The following is a 19,422-nucleotide window of genomic DNA, read 5'->3' as shown; positions in this document are numbered from 1 at the left end:
AATCGCCTCGTTATCTCTAAGACAAAAGAATATTTCCTACATACCGAAGTAGACTCCAAAGAGAGACAGTCTTCTAACGAAGTACCACGCTAACAAAAATTCAAGGTTTGTATTGTACGATTCTTGATGGCTGGATCGGACAGCATCCATTCCGCGGCAAGCCACACGCCCCTTTCAAGGGCAGATCAAGCTATGTATCGTCTTGAAAGTTGGGGCAAAAGAATGCCCCCTTTTGATGTCAAGATTAGTGAGCGCACTTTCGGCTAGTCGCTTGAGTGAATTTGTTCAAGAAAAAAGGAAGGACAAAAAGGGAGGCGAGGAAAGAATGCCCGCTAGCGATACATAACGTGGCATAATCGGGGATCTTTCAGATCGAAAGCTCATATGTAGGCTGCGTTTCTGCACCCTCGCCGCATGTGACATACTTTTTTTGGTCGAGGCTCTTTTTTCTTCTTCTTTACTTTTTGGGGAAATAGCATAGGCTATCTGGTTTTTCCAATGTTCTCGAACATTGGTTATCGAGTTGCTGCCTACCGCGCAATCATGATTTTGATGATTGCCGCAGCCCTGCTATTTCTTACCTTGCCGACAGAGTCATTAGTATGTTCACGGTCTCGAGTACGTGGCTCATAATTCACCACTGACTTCTACTAGTATGGATCGCTTCAATCGGTTTACCAGGACCCTCATGCAGAGGTTCCCACCCCCCCGAAGACACCGGACACAACGAAATCGCCAAATCGACTTTTGGTACTTTATACGTATTACGATTCCGACGAAGCACGAGAGAACATCCGCTTTTTTATCGAGCATGGCTTGCACTCAGCTGCTGATTTCGTCTTCATTTTCAATGGTGAGACGGATGCGAGCGAAATGGTGCCACGCACAGAACCAAATATTCGGGTCATCAGTAGGAACAACACTTGCTTCGACTTGGGAGCCATGGGAGAGGTGCTGCGGTCACACAATCTATGGAAAAAGTACGACCGATTCATAACCATGAACGCCAGCATACGGGGTCCCTTCCTTCCATATTGGAGTAAGAGTTGTTGGTCCGACTTGTATCTCGATCTTATTACAGATGAAGTCAAGGTAATCGATTTGATTGGTTCGCTGTTTCGTCTGAGTCCCAGCCTGATTGACGTGGCACGTAGCTTGTTGGAATGACTGTCAACTGTTCCCCTCGATATCATGTTCAATCCATGATCTGGGCGACAGACACGATCGGCATGGGGCTACTCCTTGACCCGGAATTGAGCAAGCCTTCCGAATCAGATTACTGGGGCACTCCAGACGACGGTGTTGGGCTGAGCGGCTGCTACAACGAATATAACCAGGCTGTCCATGCCGAGATAGGAAGCACCTCGATCATTACGAAGGCTGGCTACAAGGCCGACGCCTTGCTGACGTCCTTCCACAAAGACACCGACCCCGAGACATACTGCGCTTCAATTATGCCGGCTGTTCAAGATACTCTTCGAGAAGGAGCATACTTCGGCTTCAGCGTCCATCCGTACGAGACGATTTTCCTCAAAACGAACCGAGGGATCAGTCCTTCGCTGGTCGCCTCTTTCACTCAATGGTCGGATGATATGGGATACTCAAGCTACGAGAGATGCAAAGCATAGCCTTCGTTGTGAAGAAATTCAAAAGAATTCCAAAGCGTCCCGAAACAGTCGTCCACAAACACGAGATGGTAGTATCGGAAAGCTGACAGCTCATGAAGTTGGCAACGGGCCACTCTTGTTCTCCATCGACGCGAAAGCAGGGCACGACTCATGCTCGAGGCCGTCACTGGGATATCAAACTTGCCTCGGATAAACAGAAAACATCTCGTCTCGACACAGATCAGACCTTTCTACCAATGGTTCGCTCAGAGAGTGATGCTTCACCGCCGCCCGACGCGATCCTACGGAGCTTTTGTATGGCCAAAGAACACAAGATTGACTCGGATGTTGATTGACGGGTGTTATCTTTTGGTTCCAGCCGCTCTCGCGAGACGGAAGTCGGCCCTTGGCCAATGTCACGTAAGGGATCGCCTACGCGTTTTTGTAGCCAGGCACGCCCGGCGCTCGTAGATAGATTAATCAAGACACTTCACGCAGGTTATGAACCCTCTATACCCTAATCCATCTGCTAGACGATAAGGTTATTCCTAAGTAGCTCTTGAGGCTCTGCTCTCATTCTCTAGCGACTGCTGCAGGGCGTGTGGATCCGCGACCGCCACCTGGAGGCCGTGGGCCGTGAGCTGTCTGTCACCTTTTTTATGCGGTTAGTCTAGACGAACGGGACTGTGAGCTAGCATGGTTCAGTGAGGCGAGTGTTTGGTTGTTCGAGAAGTTAGAAAAAAAAAGTGCCGAGCAAGTGGGGGTGGGTTGTAAGTGAGGAGGATTCGAACCGTTTAAGCTGTTCGGTTGCAGTGGTCTGAACGTTGTGGTTCTGTGGTCTGAGAAAGACGGGGGTTTAGTGCTTGTCTGATGGTGGTTGTGGTGGTGGTGCCGGGGTTCTGGGACAAGGGGGCTGATACAGTTTAACCAAGATCGACGTCGAGGGGACGGTTTTGGGACGAAGAGGAAGAGGACGGCGCCGGTTTGGAGATTTGTGAAGATGCAGCGGTTCGCTCTGCCGAGTTGACGGGGGCCTGCATGAAGGAATGTAATGTAGGTTGGCGAAGCGCGGGAGGTTGCTGGCGTTGAGCAACGAGACGTGGTGCCTCAACATGATGTATGTGTGACGCCTGTAGAAGTTGGTGAGTTGAGGTGTTGAGTGCGAGGACTGAGCACACGATGATAGTTGAGCGGGTTGCAAGGGCAGCCTGAGCCGAGTTGATCAGATAATAACTGCGAGTGCTGCAACTCAAAAGTCGCGGAATACGAGCCCGGGAGGCAGGCTTAAGCTGGAATACGGTCCCACTCAGGGTCGTCCTGATGGCAATTAAACTGCGGCCGGGAGCGAACAGGACCGTGAGTGAGATTTGCGAACTTTATTTGGGTTGGACTTGGCTTCCCGGAGTAGGCGAGGTGTCACTGGGCTGAAGAGGATCATCAAGTTGGAGAAGCTTTGGTTCGTCGTTGCGACACTGCTGCAGTCTGTGTTGCGCTTGTCTACTATCTTGCTTGGTTCCCCCGTTCCGTGCGGCTTGCTTCAGGTTTGTGTGCGTGTGTGTCGTTCAGCAATGCAGATGATGACGGGCCATCCCACGCGGGCCCCGAATTCTTCAGCGGTGGCTGTGCTCAGCTCTCAACTGAAGGGGGCTAGACTCGAAGGGGAGTAGGACACCCGCGATTGGCAGCGGTGGTGGTGCGAGGTCTGTGGTGTTGGCGGATGGGTACCACTCTAAAATGTTCGATGAGTTGTGTTAGCCTGGAGAGCGGAGGAATTGGAACGAGGGCGCGCGATCTGCTGGATTATGGATGTTTATCTGTCGCTATTCATAGATGCGGGTTCACGAGGTTGGTGCCCGATGAAGGAAGCAATTGGTCATGCCCTCCTGCACACACACACACACACACACACAAAATGATATTCGTCTATGATTCTGTTTTTGTATGGACCATGTACTTCATCTTACGTGTTGGATTGTGTCGCAGCTCTGGCGGCGCATATCAGCATTCTTCGGTGGTGCTTCGCCTCCGAATCCGCGCGTCGCAAAACTGCCAGACATACCTATCTTAGCTAACCAACACAGCTCGCTTCAATGTGTTGTCTTGTCTCGCAAGGCTGGCTGCAGGTTCCGTTTGCATCTGCCGAGCAAACAGGACGAAAGCGCACCACGGTTGCCCAACTGCAGCTGCAACAGCTACTCTCGGCTGGGCTGACTGCAGCAGCATCCAATGTCAATCTGCAAGACCTACTTGACTGTATTTGAACGTTCTTGTCCGTGCGACGTGCAGAGGGAACAGCGGAAGCAACTTCTCAAAGTTTAGTAGTACTGCGGTAGGAGTTTGGCTGCGCTAAGGTTAAGGCACAGTAGTCTGGTCTCGTCTCGTCTTCCGAACCCGAGACATTCCATTGCAGATTCCATGCTGCTTCCAGATCACCTTCTTTTTTTTTCTCTGTGTTTTTTTTTCCCCTCTCCGTCCGTCCGTCCGTCTCTGTAGACCTTTTGTCTGGACTCTTGTCCGGTGGTCGCTGGACCCTGACGTACCTTGCCTTGCCTTGCCTCCAGGCTCCAGGTAAGGTACCAAGCAGAGCAACCCTCGTCCAGCCCACTCACCATCACCCACAGCTCCCCTCAGGCGCCACCCCCGTCGCCCCGGCTGTCCTTGAGCTGCTTAGCGGCCTTTACCCCCCCTCGTCCTCGTCCTCATCCTCGTCGCTCTCGTCCCACGTTATTCCGTCCTCCGTGCTCCCCGGTCACTGCAGCTCGACACACACAGCACACCACCACCACCACCATCACCTCTCGCCGCGCTCATCCGTGTGCACCGTTCGAGGCCACATTTCTTCCACACGATACCCATCACTTCCCCGTACTCACGAGTCACATTGGACGACCCATCCTTCCCGTCTTCGAGCTTCCCTTCTCGCATGAATCTCCCCCGTTTCACCCCCTGCCTCTCCACCTGATCAGATTCCCAAAGAGCCAGCGCCCGGGAACCTGCCTCGACCAGAGACTGCCACCTCGGCGAACACAGACTACACCACCACACAGAATATTGAGCAATCACACGTCCGACGCTCGAAACCACCGACCTCTTGGAACTTCCTTGTCTAACCCCCCGATTCAAGCCTCCCGCCGTCGCCACTGGAGCCCCGAATCCTCGTATTACCACTCCGTGACACTTGCGCCGAGTTGCCAAACTCTCCCGATCCCTCAAAATGGCCGACGTCCGCTCCCCCTCCGACGACAACCTGCCTGCAACCAACGAAGAGCAGCGCGATAGAACGAGCAGCATGTCGCTCGGAAACACAGAAACACCACCGCAGAATGGCGCAAATGGCCCCGCGAACGGCGCCTCCGCTGCCGCCGCCGCCGCCAGTGCCGAGACACCTTCGGCGCCCAACCCAGAAATCTCGCGCCAGGTCCAAGAAGTCCTGTCGTCCGATGTAAGGCGGCCGCATGCCATCTTCCCATAATCCGGACGCTGACAAGCATGCAGATTGGCGTGTCAACCATGTTGAACCAACTCAAGGCGAGCATCGCGTCTGCAAAGGTGAGCAACGCTGGTCCATTCGCAAGTCGCTGCGGCCGCTGACGCATACCCCGCCAGGAATTCGCCCTCTTCCTCAAGAAGCGATCACACATCGAAGAAACGCACGCGTCCGCGATGAAGAAGCTGTCCCGCATGAGCCAGGAGACCATGCACCAGCCCGAACACAAGCAAGGCTCCTTTGCCCAGGCTTACACCGAAATGATGTACATCCACGAGCGCATGGCCGAGAACGGCATCCAGTTTGCCGTTTCACTGCACCAAATGCACGACGACCTCATCGAGATGGCCGCCATGGCCGAGCGCAGCCGGAAAGGATGGAAGGCGAACGGCTTGGCGGCGGAGCATCGCGTGGCAGACCTCGAGGCCGCTATGCGCAAGTCAAAGGCCAAGTACGACAGTCTGGCGGAGGAATACGACCGCGCCCGTACCGGCGACACCAGCAGGAACAGCGGAAAGATGTTCAGTTTGAAGGCCAAGTCGGGACCGCAACACGAGGAGGACCTCTTGAGAAAGGCACAAGCCGCCGACCAGGACTACCAGGCCAAGGTTCAGACATTGCAGAGCGAGAAGGCCGAGTTGATTGCGAGGACAAGACCCGAGGCTATTGCTGCGCTCCAGGATCTGGTTAGGGACACAGATGCCGGGCTGGCACTTCAGATGCAGAAATTCGGTAGGTGATGTTGATCATCTTGGCCAATTTGAGCTAACATCTTGGCAGCGTCCTTCAGCGAGAAGCTCCTCTTGAGCAACGGCCTCAGTATTAGCCCAATCAAGGGACAGGGTTCTGGAGGAGGACCGCGCAGTCTCCGCGAGGCCGTCATGGCCATCAACAACGAGAAGGACCTGAGCGACGTTCTGATGAGCCACCACTCCAAGCTACCGGCGAACAACGAGATCAAGTACGAGAAGAATCCCATCTTGGCGACACCTCGCAACCCCAACATGAGCCACCAACCAAATGCCTCGGTCTCCAACGTGCCGAAGATGACGCCGAGCGGTCCGCCGCCTGCGCAGAACCAGCAGCAGCAAATGCCGCCTCCCGCCAGGCCAAACAACTTTCAACCGCCCGCCGAGTCCCCGTCGAGCTTCCAACCGCCTAGCATGCCGGCAGCTCAACATCAGCGTCCCTCGTCTCAGCAGCAGTCCGCCCCTCAGCCGCAGCAGCATGGCCGTAGCTTCAGCACCAGCAACATGCTGAACCAGCAGCCCAGCCAGCAGCAGCAATTCCAGGCCAACCGCAACTCTGGAGTTCTGCAATCGCGGTACAATGGCGGCGGCAGCACCGTTGCCTCTCAGGGCCCACCACAGCTCGGGGCTTTGCCCTTCCAGACTTCGCAGAGTCAAACGCCCCCTCCGCAACAGCAGCCCACCCCGCCGGCTCAAAGCCAGTACCAGCAGCCACCTCAGCAGCGGCAGCAGGGCAACCCCTTGCAGCAACACCCTGCCCAAGGGCCGCCTCCCGGAGCTCCTCAATACCAAGCGTACAACAGGCAGTCTCCTCCTCTTGCCGGCAACAACTCGGCACCAACGCCCAACCCCGCGAGGCCCGTATTCGGGCTCACCTTGTCCCGCCTGTATGAGCGGGACGGTCTGCCCGTGCCTATGGTCGTCTATCAGTGTATCCAGGCAGTGGACCTCTACGGTCTTGGCGTTGAGGGTATCTACCGCCAGTCTGGTTCGTTGACGCACATCAACAAGCTCAAGACCATGTTCGATACCGACTCCAGCAACCCTGCGCTTGATTTCAGGAATCCGGAGAACTTTTACCACGACGTCAATAGTGTTACGGGCCTGTTGAAGCAGTTCTGCCGCGATCTCCCGGACCCCTTGCTTACTACGGAGCATCACAGCGAATTGATTGAGGCAGCCAGTAAGTTTCACCAATATTCCGAAGCCTTCCTTATCTAACACTGCCAGAACACGACGATGACATTGTCCGCCGCGACTCGCTGCACGCGATCATCAACAGCCTTCCCGACCCCAACTACGCCACCCTGCGCTCTCTCACCCTCCACCTCCACCGCGTCATGGACAACTCCCACGTCAACCGCATGAACTCGCACAATCTTGCCGTCATCTTCGGTCCCACCGTCATGGGCACCGACCCGAGTACGAGCATTGCCGATGCTGGCTGGCAGATCAAGGTTGTCGACACGATCTTGCAGAACTGCTACGAGATCTTCGACGACGAGTAGACGGCCCGCCGTCGTAGTTCTTCGCTTTGACGTGTTTCCAAAAGCAAAAAAGGCATCATGGCGTTGGCGGATCTTCCATCTCTCGCTTTGTACATTCTTGCCACCCTGGTCGGACCGTACGTATGAACCACGCATATCCTGGGCACATATATAGCTTGCGTCCTCATGCGGCTGGAACGCTCCCCCTTTCTACTTCCCACTCTTCAGGTATCTAGCGAGCAGGATGCGAGAATATTCGGACCATTGGCTTTTTATTCTACTTTCACCTTGTTTTCCCTTATTCACGGTCATTGAGCGTAAACTGAGGGGGCGGCGGCGTTGGGGAGGTGGGTGGAAATGGTCTTCTGTATTTGTTTTCTCGCCATCTTCGATCGGTCGTCTTTTTATTTTCAGGGATACCACCGTAGGCTTTCTGCAGCACAGCGTTGCGTCCTCCTTTTATAGCCAATCCTTGCTGCCGTTCATGATGATTGCCTGTGTGATGTGTGAAGGGTCCGTGGTGTGATGGGGGCGTAGGCCAATCCTTCATCTTCGGAGCGAATGTGAGGAAAGGATGACAGAAGCCAGGTACCAGTAGACCGAGGGCGAGCGAGTTCCTCTCACCTCCCGAGGTATTGCGGCCTGGAGACTGAGGCAGCCGGCCTGGAATTTCACCTTGTACTTCACCTTTGAGCGCTGCCAGGTATTTCAGGTGGTTAGTGCCGAGAGTTCCCAACAACCGAGCTGGAATAAATGGCCGTGAATATGCCCAGTATGGTAGAACTAGTGTGCCAGCTGAACACAGAGATCATGCTTATCCCCTCGAGAGCCCAGGTTCGAATCCTCGTGCTCGATTTCATTTTTGGTTCTTTCTCCTAGTACGTTTTCTTCGGATGTGTTGTTCTCTCACCACCTCCCCCTTTGTTTTGAAAACAGTGGCAGGCCTGCCTTTGAGTATTAATTATCCCTTTTTTGCGCATGGATCGAACTCAGAAAAATTATCTGCCGGGTTGTACTTTGTTTGCTACACCGGAAATGCCTAGATTGCCAAATCACGAGGAAGGGGCCGAGTACCGACGCCTACCAACCTAGGTAGTTGCGTTTTCGGCTCTCGACTCCTAGCGGTCATCGCTTTGGCTGTATTCACGATGGATAATCAGACAGACTGCGGCTAAGCTGTCATATCACGGAGGTTGACGGAAAAGTCTTCTTACGTTGACAGCGGGACCACCGTTTCCCGCTTCGTTCATCAAATGTGTTCAACGAAGTTAATTCGGTTTCTTCTGCCTTCGCAATTGCAAGAAATGCCGTCACTGATACTTATATGGGAAATCCACAGTCTCGCCATCTGTTTCTGGGTACGATGGGAGCTTTGCCGTTGTCTTGCTTTGGCATAGGAGTGGCTTGCCCGCTGACGATTTGTATAAAAGGGGGCCTGGCGGGACATTCTCTGGACGAGCGGGGACAAGGAAATCGATGAGCATTTGGAGCGTTACCGCAGCTACCTTCCACTGGCTCCTGCCTCGCCATTAGGCTCATGGCGTTTGGACAGAAAACACATGATGCGATCTCAAGCATTTGACTTCTGCATGTGGAAGAGTCGAGTATGCGTTGGAATAGCTTAAGGAAAGTTACGAACGATAGAAGCGATGCATGACGATTCATGGCTGAGCCTCAAGACAAAAGTGCGAGCGAGCAATGTCGTGTGGGCATTGCTTAGACGCCTGATAAGTTCACTGCCTGCCATCGGCTACGAGCAAGACAAAGAGGACGGAATTGCGTCTGAGAATGAAAACTTGGGTATGAGGAGTATCCCTGCCTTTTCAAGGATGGACTCTTCGTGGAGTTGAGCACCGGCATAACATAAAGAGAGCTCGCGAGGGATACTCTGTTTGTATTTTGTACCGCAGAGAATGAACTGAACCGCATCTTGTTCAGACACGGAGTCGAATGTGGGTCCTGATGTCATGTTTTGAGTTCTGTTTTGAGTAAGAGGAAACTACGAGTAGCTACATGATGGAGGTACTCGCGAAGTGTGTGGGATGAATACCATATCGACGGTGACGATGAATACCTGGGTAAACCGCAATCCGAGGTCAGTCAAGATGGAGGCAATCACTAGGATCACGATATCTTTGAAACTTGTTCGTATCGGCGAACGATCATGACAACGCGAATACATTGTGGAATCAGTTATACCGGTCAGACACGGCTGTTTTATAGAGCTTGCTTTCGCCATTGTCCGTGTGATGGAAGTCCACGACGTTGACGGTCATTAGTACGAACGACAACTCTGTACAAATGCCGCTATCTAGCAACAATCTTTTCAGATTCATCAATTATTTTATAGATAACCAAAGGGTCTTTGCTGCCTTTGTTTACTGGTGAAATTCGAGATGTCAACTGGTCTCCATCATTCCACGTGAACTAACCTTCAACCTTCTCCCTTTACCTGTAATATCTGAATACACCTCAAGAGACGCCAATGATAGACCATGAACGGTCAAACTGTGATATGGGTCCATAGCAGTCAGGATCAATGTACTTTACCTTCGGCATGTTCGGACCAAGGCGCAAAGCAACGACTCGCGTGGCTAAGAGAGGTTCTTCAAATTGGGCCTCGAAAGCACTCTGAGGCGGTTATCACAGCATAATTATACCCTTACCGAGACCCCGTAGGTGTCAAGAAAGAGTCTTCAGCACATCCCTGGCCGCTGCTCGGATGTCACTTTGTGGCTCTGGCATGTTGTGTATAAGTCTCTGTCAAGTTGGCGTTGTAAATGTTTAAGCGACAAATCAGCACTGAATATCCTGAAACTGCCAGCCTTCCAGCTGCTCTGATGCGCCCTACAACACGTAGGGGCCTTCTCCTCACCAGTTCTGACTAAAGTGTGGGGCATTAGACGTACAACAATGACTTTTGTATGAATACATTAAGGATACTCGACGAAAACTGAATACCAAAGGCGATCGAGGATGTCGTTTCATGCTTGGACCTTAGCAAGCCTCTGCTTTTGATGGCGAGAGACTTCCGGTAGACAGCCTTTAGTTTAGGGTTGAAAGACACCAATAAAGATGCGTCCGATCAATTGCCTGGCTTACCCTATTCTAAGACTCCTCAATCGTTTTATACTTATCCTCTGCCTTTCAATTCACTGAACTTGATCGTATTCAGCATATTTGGAAGGCAGAGGACATCAACGAGCAATGCCTCACACAACAAACATTACTGATAGTTACCTAGACGACCCTCGTGTATGGAGAAATCTCCAAATGAGCTAAAGACACTTACAAAACATGAAGAAAGATCATATATAGCCTATCTAGCAACTGTCATCACTCAAGCAGGGACAATACATGAGGACAACCATTGCAGCCCATACACACCACCATTCAGAACGGCGCCAACTCTGTCCCAATCAAGCGCCGTGTCTCTTCTTTTGTAGATGATGATTCGATATGGGCGCGTCGAGCAATCTGAGGTTTCCATGGGCTTATTCTGGTTCTCATAGCTCTAAGACAAGGTGGGGCGAAGCCGGCGCATGAAATGAACAGATGAAAGCGCTGGGGCCTCGCGTGCTAGTCTTCATAGCCTACTATGCGTCCTCCAGAGTATTAGAATACAAGCCGTCAAATGATAATCAAACAAGGCCAAGGAGAAAAGGGTCAAACTGAATTGGTTGAAAAGACCAGTCATGCCGTCCGACGTGTGCGTTAGGTGCTTTAATGCTTTACGTCACCAGTGAATATGTATGATGTAAACATGAATTGCGGAAGGGTATCTACTCCTTGAAACCAACTGTTCATTACGCCAGCTCCTTTGCCGGAAATATAGTCTTTGAACTTCAAGACAGCTCCCAGAGCAGCTGAAAATATCTCTCTTGATTGCTGACTCTCATATCAAGGATGACACAGAATGGTACACCTGCCAAAACATTAGAACAGGAGGACAAGCCGTTTATGTCTCTGAGTGTCGATGGATATATAGTGCAACTGTTGGTTTCCACAATTGACATGATAGTAAGGTCCTCCAGGGACCAAAGAGACGTCATCGCGAAAGTATAAGCGATGATATGAAAGGGAAGAAGGGTGTTTCCAACCAGAAATAAGATTAGCAGGGCTGATCTGGCCACTGTTCTCACAGAGAGGCAAGCGCCAACGTCATCCTTGACTGCCGTTCGTTGTCGTCGTCGTCCTCCTCGAGCCTGCCCTGTGTGCCCGGAACAGGGCTACATAAATGTGGCAGGGGGTCGAGAGATTCATGCAACTTGCACAACTACATACCTCCCAGCCGCCCACCTCTCTACCAACTCCCACCCACCAACTCCCACCCACCAACTTCTTTCACACTTCAGTTTACATTACTAGAAAATTCACTATCCGTATGAACTACTTCCACTTCATTACTTTTGCATCCAACCATTCAACCCATACGAGGCGTATGCTTCTGACCTCTGACCTGTTCAGCCATTCATCAATGCAAGAGCAGGTGCGACCCGCACGAACATAACACGGCGTGCTCTCTCACCTTTCAAATCACGACTTCCTTCACGCAGGTCTCTCCACACACCCAACAACATTCTCACTCAACTCATTCCTTACATGTCTATGGACCAACCATCTCGAGACACAAGCTCCATCTCAACAGGGTTCCTTGCCTCATGAGCCACGTTCCTTATCATCTTTTAGTCTTTCTTTAACGCAACCACACCATATTGATTGCTTAGACGCCGTCCTCTACCTGCACAGCAATACTTCCGTCTCCAAGACCATCCAAGGCATTTCTTACTTGTCGGTATCATATCTTTGGAGCTTACAGACACCTCTCTTACATTTCGTTTCAAATTCTTTGCCAGCATTATTCTTTTCTTTAGTTTCATTCGAAGGCCCTTGCTGGCAGCACATCCATCACCATGTCCACAACCTCTGCCCAGAATCCTCCGAGATGCAAGAGAGGCTGGCTGAAATGGGCCAAGGCCCAAATGCACCCAAAGTACGCCGAAGTACATGACTTGGACTTCCAACTCCGCCGAATTATCAACACCATTTCCTGGGACAAGATACGCAAGAGAGTACTCGTCACTCAGGAGCCGTCCTACATGCGACTTCTGGCCTTCCTAGGCAATGCTCAGAACCACAGACTGCGTCCGCCTTCGCCGGTGGACTGCGAGGCAGTGAGAATAATGAATGGCGGCGAATTCCCCGACATCATCTCAAGCCTCCTCAGGAACGCAGGCTGGGAGCCCAGCGCATGCACCGATCCGTTGCTGATTGCGATAGAAAGAGTCTTGCGTCCTCCGCCTCCACCTCCACCAGAGCAGAAGGAGGAAGATCTTGCTCCAAAGGAGCCGATACCTTAAGGGGATGGAATGTCAAGACCCCAAAGTGCTACAAGCTGCAGCAGCCCTTTATTTTCCTCATGGGGCGCTGGGGTCCTGATGGAGAACGCGAACCGGATGACGTGCCTTCCGTCATCGACCTCGAGGCAACGAGGATCATGAACAACGGCAAGTTGCCTCAAGAGCTGTGCGAGTGGCTCGCCAATGCAGGCTGGGATGCCGAGAAATGCTGCAACCCGAAGCTGTCTATCGCGGAGAAGAAAGTCTCAGCCGATCCTCCGGCACCCACGCAGCAACAAGAGCCGACTACCCCTAGACCAGTGGACGGAGGTGAAGAGGTCACGCACATCCCCCCGGAGACCCCAGAGGGCGATGAAGAGATAACCCCCGCTTCCCCTGAAGTTGTCGAGAAAGTTGAAAGACTGCAGACGCCAGCACCACCCCAACCATCGAGCTTTGCCTCTTCGCCTGACAATCAAATTGACCCAGCGGAATACCCACGCCTGGAGATGCTATGGAAGTCAACACCGGCACCGCGCACTGAGGTCGAGGAGGGAAGAATGCCGCCTCCACAAACCAAAACCGTAAGGCGCCCTTCGGCTGACGACCACGGAGAATCTGCTCAGCAAGCGAAGAGACAGAGAATGAGCATGTTGCCGGGCGATCCTCTCAATATAGGTGGGTGCTTCACTCCTGGAGGAAGGAGCAACTACCAGACCTTCCCTTCAAGCACCACCAACCCGCGTGGAATCACCACTCCGCGCCAGAACTTCTTCGACTCCTCAGCTGCGCCTCGAAACACCAATACCCGAGCGTCTTCCCTCAATAACCCCACCAGACCACCACCTCCCACGCCATTCCCTTCAACAAACTTCGCCAGACCCATCGCCACTCCATCTGCAGACCAAACCATCCCCAGCACGCCAATGCGATCCCAATCTCTCACCTCAGACCAGTCCTTCCCCCCAATCTTCCACGACATGATGTCCAAAATGGCAGACATGGGCGCCGCCGTCACCGCACAGGTCCAGCTCCGCGACGAAGAACACCACCACCACCAAGACCGCCTCCGCCGCGCCTTCCTCGCCGTCGAGCACGCCTCGCGCGAGGTCGGACGTGCCGGCAACGCCTTCGACATAGCCCGGCGCGACCTCGACATGGCCCTCGAGCAGCAGAACATCACCATCGCGGCGCTGAAGACACTTCTGGACGCCGATGGAGTTGAGGTGCAGCCGGTACAGTAAGAACGCCAGTCTCACGGAGTCGTTCATTCGTCAGCAGCTCACCGTTTTCTAACCAGTCTTGACGAACCCGAGGTCCCTACGCGCGAGCGAGAGTCTTGCCTCCCGCAGCTCTTCGGTACGCTTTCGAATTTCAGCATCTTCATGGTACTACATGTCGCCCACACGTTGATTCTTCTCGGCTACTTCCTCACGCAGGGATGCTTCAATTTCTTCAAATATCTTCGAAAGGTCTGATGGACCTAGCCATACCGGCCATGATATCCGTCTTTTCTATACTTCGCGAACTCTTCGACCAAGTTTTACTAAACAGCGACTGGTACTTCATACCATCCAAATATTTCTCACCAAAGTCAGACATCATTTTTATCGACGCCACGGCGTTCCAGTATTCACACCAGCATCAACACGGAAGGAGCAAAGGACATACGTACTTGCCGTCCCCAAGCACACCAGTTTCCGGATCTACTTTTCTTTTCACTCTACAAGTTGGAACTTTCCAATAACAGGTTTCGAGTTTTTTTCCTATCATTACCCGTCCAGAGCCATGCTTCATGGTTGGGCAGACGGGGGGCAGTTACGGAGTTTGGCGAGTTCGGCGTTCATTTGGACTAAGAAAAAGGGGCAATTGTACTTTAGAAGGTCAAGTTGCGGATTGCTATTCCATTTCCTTGATTGACACTGCTCTTTGAAAAATATTCTTTTGGTGATGCAGTATGATGGGAAAACCGTACGTCTCAGACCGTGACACCAAGACGAGCGAACCACAAGCAAAGAACAAAAAACACCACCAAAAAAAGCCAAAAAGAATCCACTTGAACCCTTAACCTCCCACCGATCAGATATGGCAACACCAGGGCGCTGCGGTTGCGCTTGTCCCGACCACTGGGTCCATCTTGCTCTTCTCGCCGGGAGTTGACAACCAAGGCAGCATCGGCACCCAAGTAAGGCAGGCAGGCCGTCCGTCCATCACCTTCGCCCGCCCGCCTGCCCCTTCCTTACCATGGACATCTCACAATCACAAGTCTAATCATCAAAGCAAGCATCCTCATCTCAAAACACTTTGTCATTAAAAATCAACAGAAAACCGGCCCAGGACGGGCAGTAATGAACCTAGACTCCAAGACCATGCAGCTACCACCAAGATCCGGCATAGCCAAGCTCAGCGTTACGAACAAGGTGTGTATGTGTGTATGTGTTGTGTGTGTTTGTGAGAGGGGAGCGGGAGAAATCCAAACGCAGACGGATGCCACGCAACGCGAGATGTTCAATCTCGCTGCAAATTCAAACCTCCAATTTCAAACGTTTTCGTTCAGACCTCCACCACCCTCGTTATGTCATCATCCCATCCAACCGGGAGGCATTTCGAATCTTCCCCGGCGCAAAACACTGGGATGAACACGTCGTGACCAAAAAAAAAAAAAAAAAAAAAAAAAAAAAAAAAAAAAAAAAAAAAAAAAACCAAAGCAAATTCCGACAGAAACTTTCCACTTCATCCCATCATGTCCAGGCGTCCTTACTCATCAATCCTTGGTATTCCCCGCACATGCAGCTTTTCATGACGCCCGCTCACTTTGACATCAAAACAAGCCGAGCAGTAACAATCGCATTTCATTATCCTTGAGTTCAGTTTTCCTCATCGTCCTCCTCGATCGGAGCGGGTGTGCGCCGTTCCGTCCGGCGCTTGGGTCGGCGGTGTCTCGAGCTGCTGATGTTGCTGGCCGAGTCGTCGGGAGCGAGCTCGAAGTCGTCGCCGCCCATCCAGTCGTCATCGCTGTTGTCCAAATCGCCCTGGGCCCATCCCGGGCGCTCGTAGCCCGAAGACTGGGAGTTGCCGGAGCCGGGCAGCACATCGATACGTCGGCGGCTCTGCAGGCTGTGCGCGAGACCGGCGCCTCTGTTGCGCAGCGCCGTCCGGACAACTTCCGCCCTGAGGTGAAGTGCCTCGAAGGCATCCTCCAGCACTTCCATACCCTGGTAGATCTCACGCTCCACTTCCGCCAAGACGGCCATCTCCATCTCCTCATCACGGGACACTGCCTGACGGTTCGCGGCGGCTGACATACCGCTCACGAAGGAAGCTGGAGTGGCGCCACGAGAGTACGGGGTGGCGTTGCGACAAGGCCCTCCAGTCGAGGGTCGAGAAGGGAAGTAGCCGCTCGCGGGAGTGGCTCCCCGGGAGTCGGCGATCGGGGTGTTGACGTCGTCTCCGTCGGCGCCAGACCACAAGAAGCCATCGAATCTTCCCGAAGTCAAGATCTCCCACTCCTGGGTGTTGATATCGGACATTGTCACAACGAGATCGTGGGTATGAGGGTTCTTGACAAGGTACATTGCGACTTCGGCATCGCGGGGCGTCTGTTGCAAGCGATACAGACGCTGGAGGGAAAGACCAGCCTTGATAATGAAGTCGGGGCGGGGACGGTGAGAGTGAGAGGGTGTAGGGGCTCTCGTCGTGGGCTTGAGCTGGCTAGAGCCGGTGAGAATGGCGTTGAAGTACGGCTGGTCCTCAGGGTCCAGGTTCGTAAGCATGGCGAACGTGAGTGTGTCGTCGTCAACGTCTTGTGGCGTCGGGGCGGTCGAGTCACCGCACTTGTTCAACCACTTGTCCACAGCTCCCCTGACCTTCTTAGACCGTTGGAGGTAGTGCTCGCGGAACTCCTCGGCGATATCGGGGTCGATCTGGATGGGCGAATCGGGACGAGGGGGGAGATCCGCGGCAATGTCCGCAGCGGCAGACCCCAAGGTCGCCAAGTCAAAGGGAGGCCATTGTGGGAGCTCGATGCGACCGCTAACCCACTCAAGAACCTCGCCCCAGCCCAGGCCGCGGTGCTGGATATCGGGCCCTCTCTCGCACAAAACGCAGGTGCATCCATACTCGGGCAGTTCCCGAGAGAACACATTCTCAAGGCGGTCCAGGAGTCTGCGAGCAACCGATCGGTGACCGGTTGCAACGGCTACCGAGCCATTTCTGTTCAGCACTGAGTTGTACTGATCCAGTAGGTTGAAGAAAGGGGCGAACAGCGTTTGCGCGCCAACGAGAGGAGGGTTGGAAGGCCTGGCGCCATTCTGACGAGGAAGAACAGACAAAAACGTCTTTGGTAGAGGTTGAAGCAGTCCGCCGTTCTGCAAGAGGTAGTCGACTCTAGGCGCCTCGTGGACGTCCAGGGGCGGAGGAGGTGGCGGCGGGGGAGGAGGTCCAGGGAGGTCGGTCGCTGGGGTGCCCGAGGGCGTGATCTCTTCAGCATACACTTGAGCCAATCCAGGGTGCGGCTTCTGGTCCGGCGGCAAGGGCGGGGGGTAGTTCGGGCATTGGGTCGGGGTCTTGGGGGACGAATCCATCACGCTCTCAGGGGACGAGTCGCCATCTTGGATATCGGATCGTCGGCTCTTTTTGCTCGACGAACTGCGCTTGGAGGAAGACCTGCTCGGCTTGATGTTGAGGCTCTCCTGCACGCCGGGAGGGAAAGAGGGCGACTTGACGTAGGTGGCCTGACTGCTACTCTTGGACTTGAAGCTCACCCGGGATCTTTCGTCGGCTCTAGATCCCGACCTTGAAATCGAAAGGCCGCTCAGTCGCGAGATCGGTCGGTCATCCCTATCCCTCTTCTCGGTTAATCTTGAGCTTGAACGCTCCTTGCGCGACGACTCGGGCGTCTCAGATCGTCTCTTGTCGGACAAATCTGTCTCGGGCGGGCTGGGAGGCCTCTCTTTGGTCGAAACCTTGCGCGAGGCATCGTTCACGCTCTTGGATCGGTGGACGTCGCTCTGTCCGAGGTCGGTCGCCTCGGGGGTAAAGGGATCTCTCTGCTTTTCTTTCTCGGCGACGGCCGAGACGTCATCTTTGCTGCGGACAGCCTCCTTGCTGTGCGCCTTGCTAAAGGTCGGGTAGGGAACGGAAACGCGATCGGTAGAGTTGGTCAGGGAGGTTCTGGCCAGCTCGGGGACGAGGTCGGTCATGGAGGAGGAGCGGTCGTGGCCACGTTCTCTGTCTCTGTCTCTGTCCCTGTCCCGGTCTCTGCGGTCGCGGTCGCGGTCTCGTTCTTCGCGGGTGCGGTGACGGCGGTGAGAGTGGGAACGCGAGTGGGTATCGCTTCCGAGGCCGCTGCCGTCAACCATCTTCGACTTCGAGGATCGTGAGCTCACACGGGAGGAGCGGTGTTCCTTGTCGCCCTTGTCGGATCTGAGGCTGCGCTCCGACTTGATGCGGGAGGACTTCTTCTCGCGGGGGAGCTTGTCAAGGTCGTCGACGACGGTATCGACGTCACGGTTTACGGAAGACATGGTGGCTGGCGCATGGATGCGAGCCCGGAAGCTCAGGTAGCTGCGCGGCGAGGCTTAGGCTTAGGCGTGGGCGTCGTCGGGCGACGGGTGAGGAGGGATTGAATAAACCTGTTTGTCGAGGGAGGAGATGGTGGGTGGGAAGGTTTTGGGGCCCGTCGGCGGGCGATCCGTCGTCGAGGTCAAGGTTTTGGACGAGTTTGTAAAGAGGTGCGGGTAGGAAGCAGGCAGGACCTGGTCTGGGGTTCACCGATCAAAAGAGGTTGAAGGCGACTCGGCAGTCGTTAAAAACCGGGGATTGCGGTGACTTTTTTTCCCCTTAGCCCCCCTGTTTTGAGCGAGCGAGCGTTGGTCGAGGGTTCAGGGTTCTGGAAGATTTAGTGTCTGTCCCGTCGTCAGTGACGTTCGCCGTCGAGGCTGGTTTTAGCCGTCGGGATGATGTATGGTGAGGTAGCAGAGCTTCGGGAGCGAGGCAAGAGCGGCGAGAGGAAGACGGAGGAGAGAAGGAGCCGTACGTACGATGGGCGGTGGGCGGTTGCGAGGGAGGACGGGAGGTGTTCGTTGACACAAGGCAGCTCGGGCGGGTGTGATTCGACCAAAAAAATTGAGAATGGAACAGCACACAGCAGAGTACCTTACTCTGTACTGTATCCGTACTGGCGGCGTACCTTCCACGAGTGAGTGTCCTTTCTCTTGTGGTAAGTGGTTTGCAAAGGCAAAGGCAACAACCCCTGTCGGCTGCTGCGTTGCCAGCGTTGGTGCTGCGGGCTTCGATGCCTGGGGGATCTGGTAGGCTGGACAGGCTGGGCAGGGCCGGCAAGTGTGGATCACCCGTCACTGAAGAGGGAAGGGAACGCACTTTGGGAAGGCACTTGGGAAGGGGGTGGACGCGGAGGGCGGTGGGCGGTGGGAAGATGCTGCACACTAGACGCTGGCAACCTGGCCGTCGACGGGCTGGGCTGTGGGGGCGAGTGGGAACTTGTCCCTCCCGTCAGGATGTGAAAGGGCTGGGGCGGTGACACAAGTCACTCACTTTGCTGCTGGCTGTTGGCTGCAAACTGCTTTCTTTCCCTCTTTTCTTTCCTCCCGCCAGAAACAAACCATAAGACAGACACAGAGCAGCTGGCTTGCACAGTGGCCAGATCCTGACGTGGCGGGCGCATTCAACTTCCCGGGCTGAGCATTTGGCAGAGTCGCAGGTTTAGTGCATCCGTACTGGGCTGAGTGGTGG

The 19,422-nt window shown here is 53.9% G+C and overlaps 5 protein-coding genes across 5 annotated transcripts; 4 read left to right on the top strand and 1 right to left on the bottom strand.

The window, feature by feature from the left end:
* Positions 1-1,229: 1,229 nt before the first annotated feature.
* Positions 1,230-1,628, top strand: CGCA056_v012465 (uncharacterized protein; the record flags this gene model as incomplete). The annotated part of the gene is made up of 1 exon (XM_037327709.1): positions 1,230-1,628. One exon carries the CDS (start codon positions 1,230-1,232, stop codon positions 1,626-1,628), a length of 399 nt encoding a protein of 132 aa, XP_037174097.1.
* Positions 1,629-4,821: 3,193 nt separating this feature from the next.
* Positions 4,822-7,351, top strand: rga7 (putative Rho-GTPase-activating protein 7; the record flags this gene model as incomplete). The annotated part of the gene is made up of 5 exons (XM_037327708.1): positions 4,822-5,049; positions 5,103-5,156; positions 5,214-5,826; positions 5,875-7,026; positions 7,074-7,351. The coding sequence occupies 5 exons, from the start codon at positions 4,822-4,824 to the stop codon at positions 7,349-7,351; spliced, it is 2,325 nt and encodes a 774-aa protein (XP_037174096.1).
* Positions 7,352-12,243: 4,892 nt separating this feature from the next.
* Positions 12,244-12,690, top strand: CGCA056_v012463 (uncharacterized protein; the record flags this gene model as incomplete). The annotated part of the gene is made up of 1 exon (XM_037327707.1): positions 12,244-12,690. The coding sequence occupies one exon, from the start codon at positions 12,244-12,246 to the stop codon at positions 12,688-12,690; it is 447 nt and encodes a 148-aa protein (XP_037174094.1).
* Positions 12,691-13,595: 905 nt separating this feature from the next.
* Positions 13,596-13,913, top strand: CGCA056_v012462 (uncharacterized protein; the record flags this gene model as incomplete). The annotated part of the gene is made up of 1 exon (XM_037327706.1): positions 13,596-13,913. One exon carries the CDS (start codon positions 13,596-13,598, stop codon positions 13,911-13,913), a length of 318 nt encoding a protein of 105 aa, XP_037174093.1.
* Positions 13,914-15,536: 1,623 nt separating this feature from the next.
* Positions 15,537-18,194, bottom strand: CGCA056_v012461 (uncharacterized protein; the record flags this gene model as incomplete). The annotated part of the gene is made up of 1 exon (XM_037327705.1): positions 15,537-18,194. One exon carries the CDS (start codon positions 18,192-18,194, stop codon positions 15,537-15,539), a length of 2,658 nt encoding a protein of 885 aa, XP_037174024.1.
* Between the last annotated feature and the right edge of the window lie 1,228 nt (positions 18,195-19,422).

This window comes from Colletotrichum aenigma, assembly GCF_013390185.1.
Source record: "Colletotrichum aenigma strain Cg56 chromosome Unknown KSG_Cg56_contig08, whole genome shotgun sequence".
Classification (NCBI taxonomy): Eukaryota; Fungi; Ascomycota; class Sordariomycetes; order Glomerellales; family Glomerellaceae; genus Colletotrichum; species Colletotrichum aenigma.
Note: the sequence above shows the minus strand (reverse complement) of the source record. Positions and strands in the feature narration are given on the sequence as shown.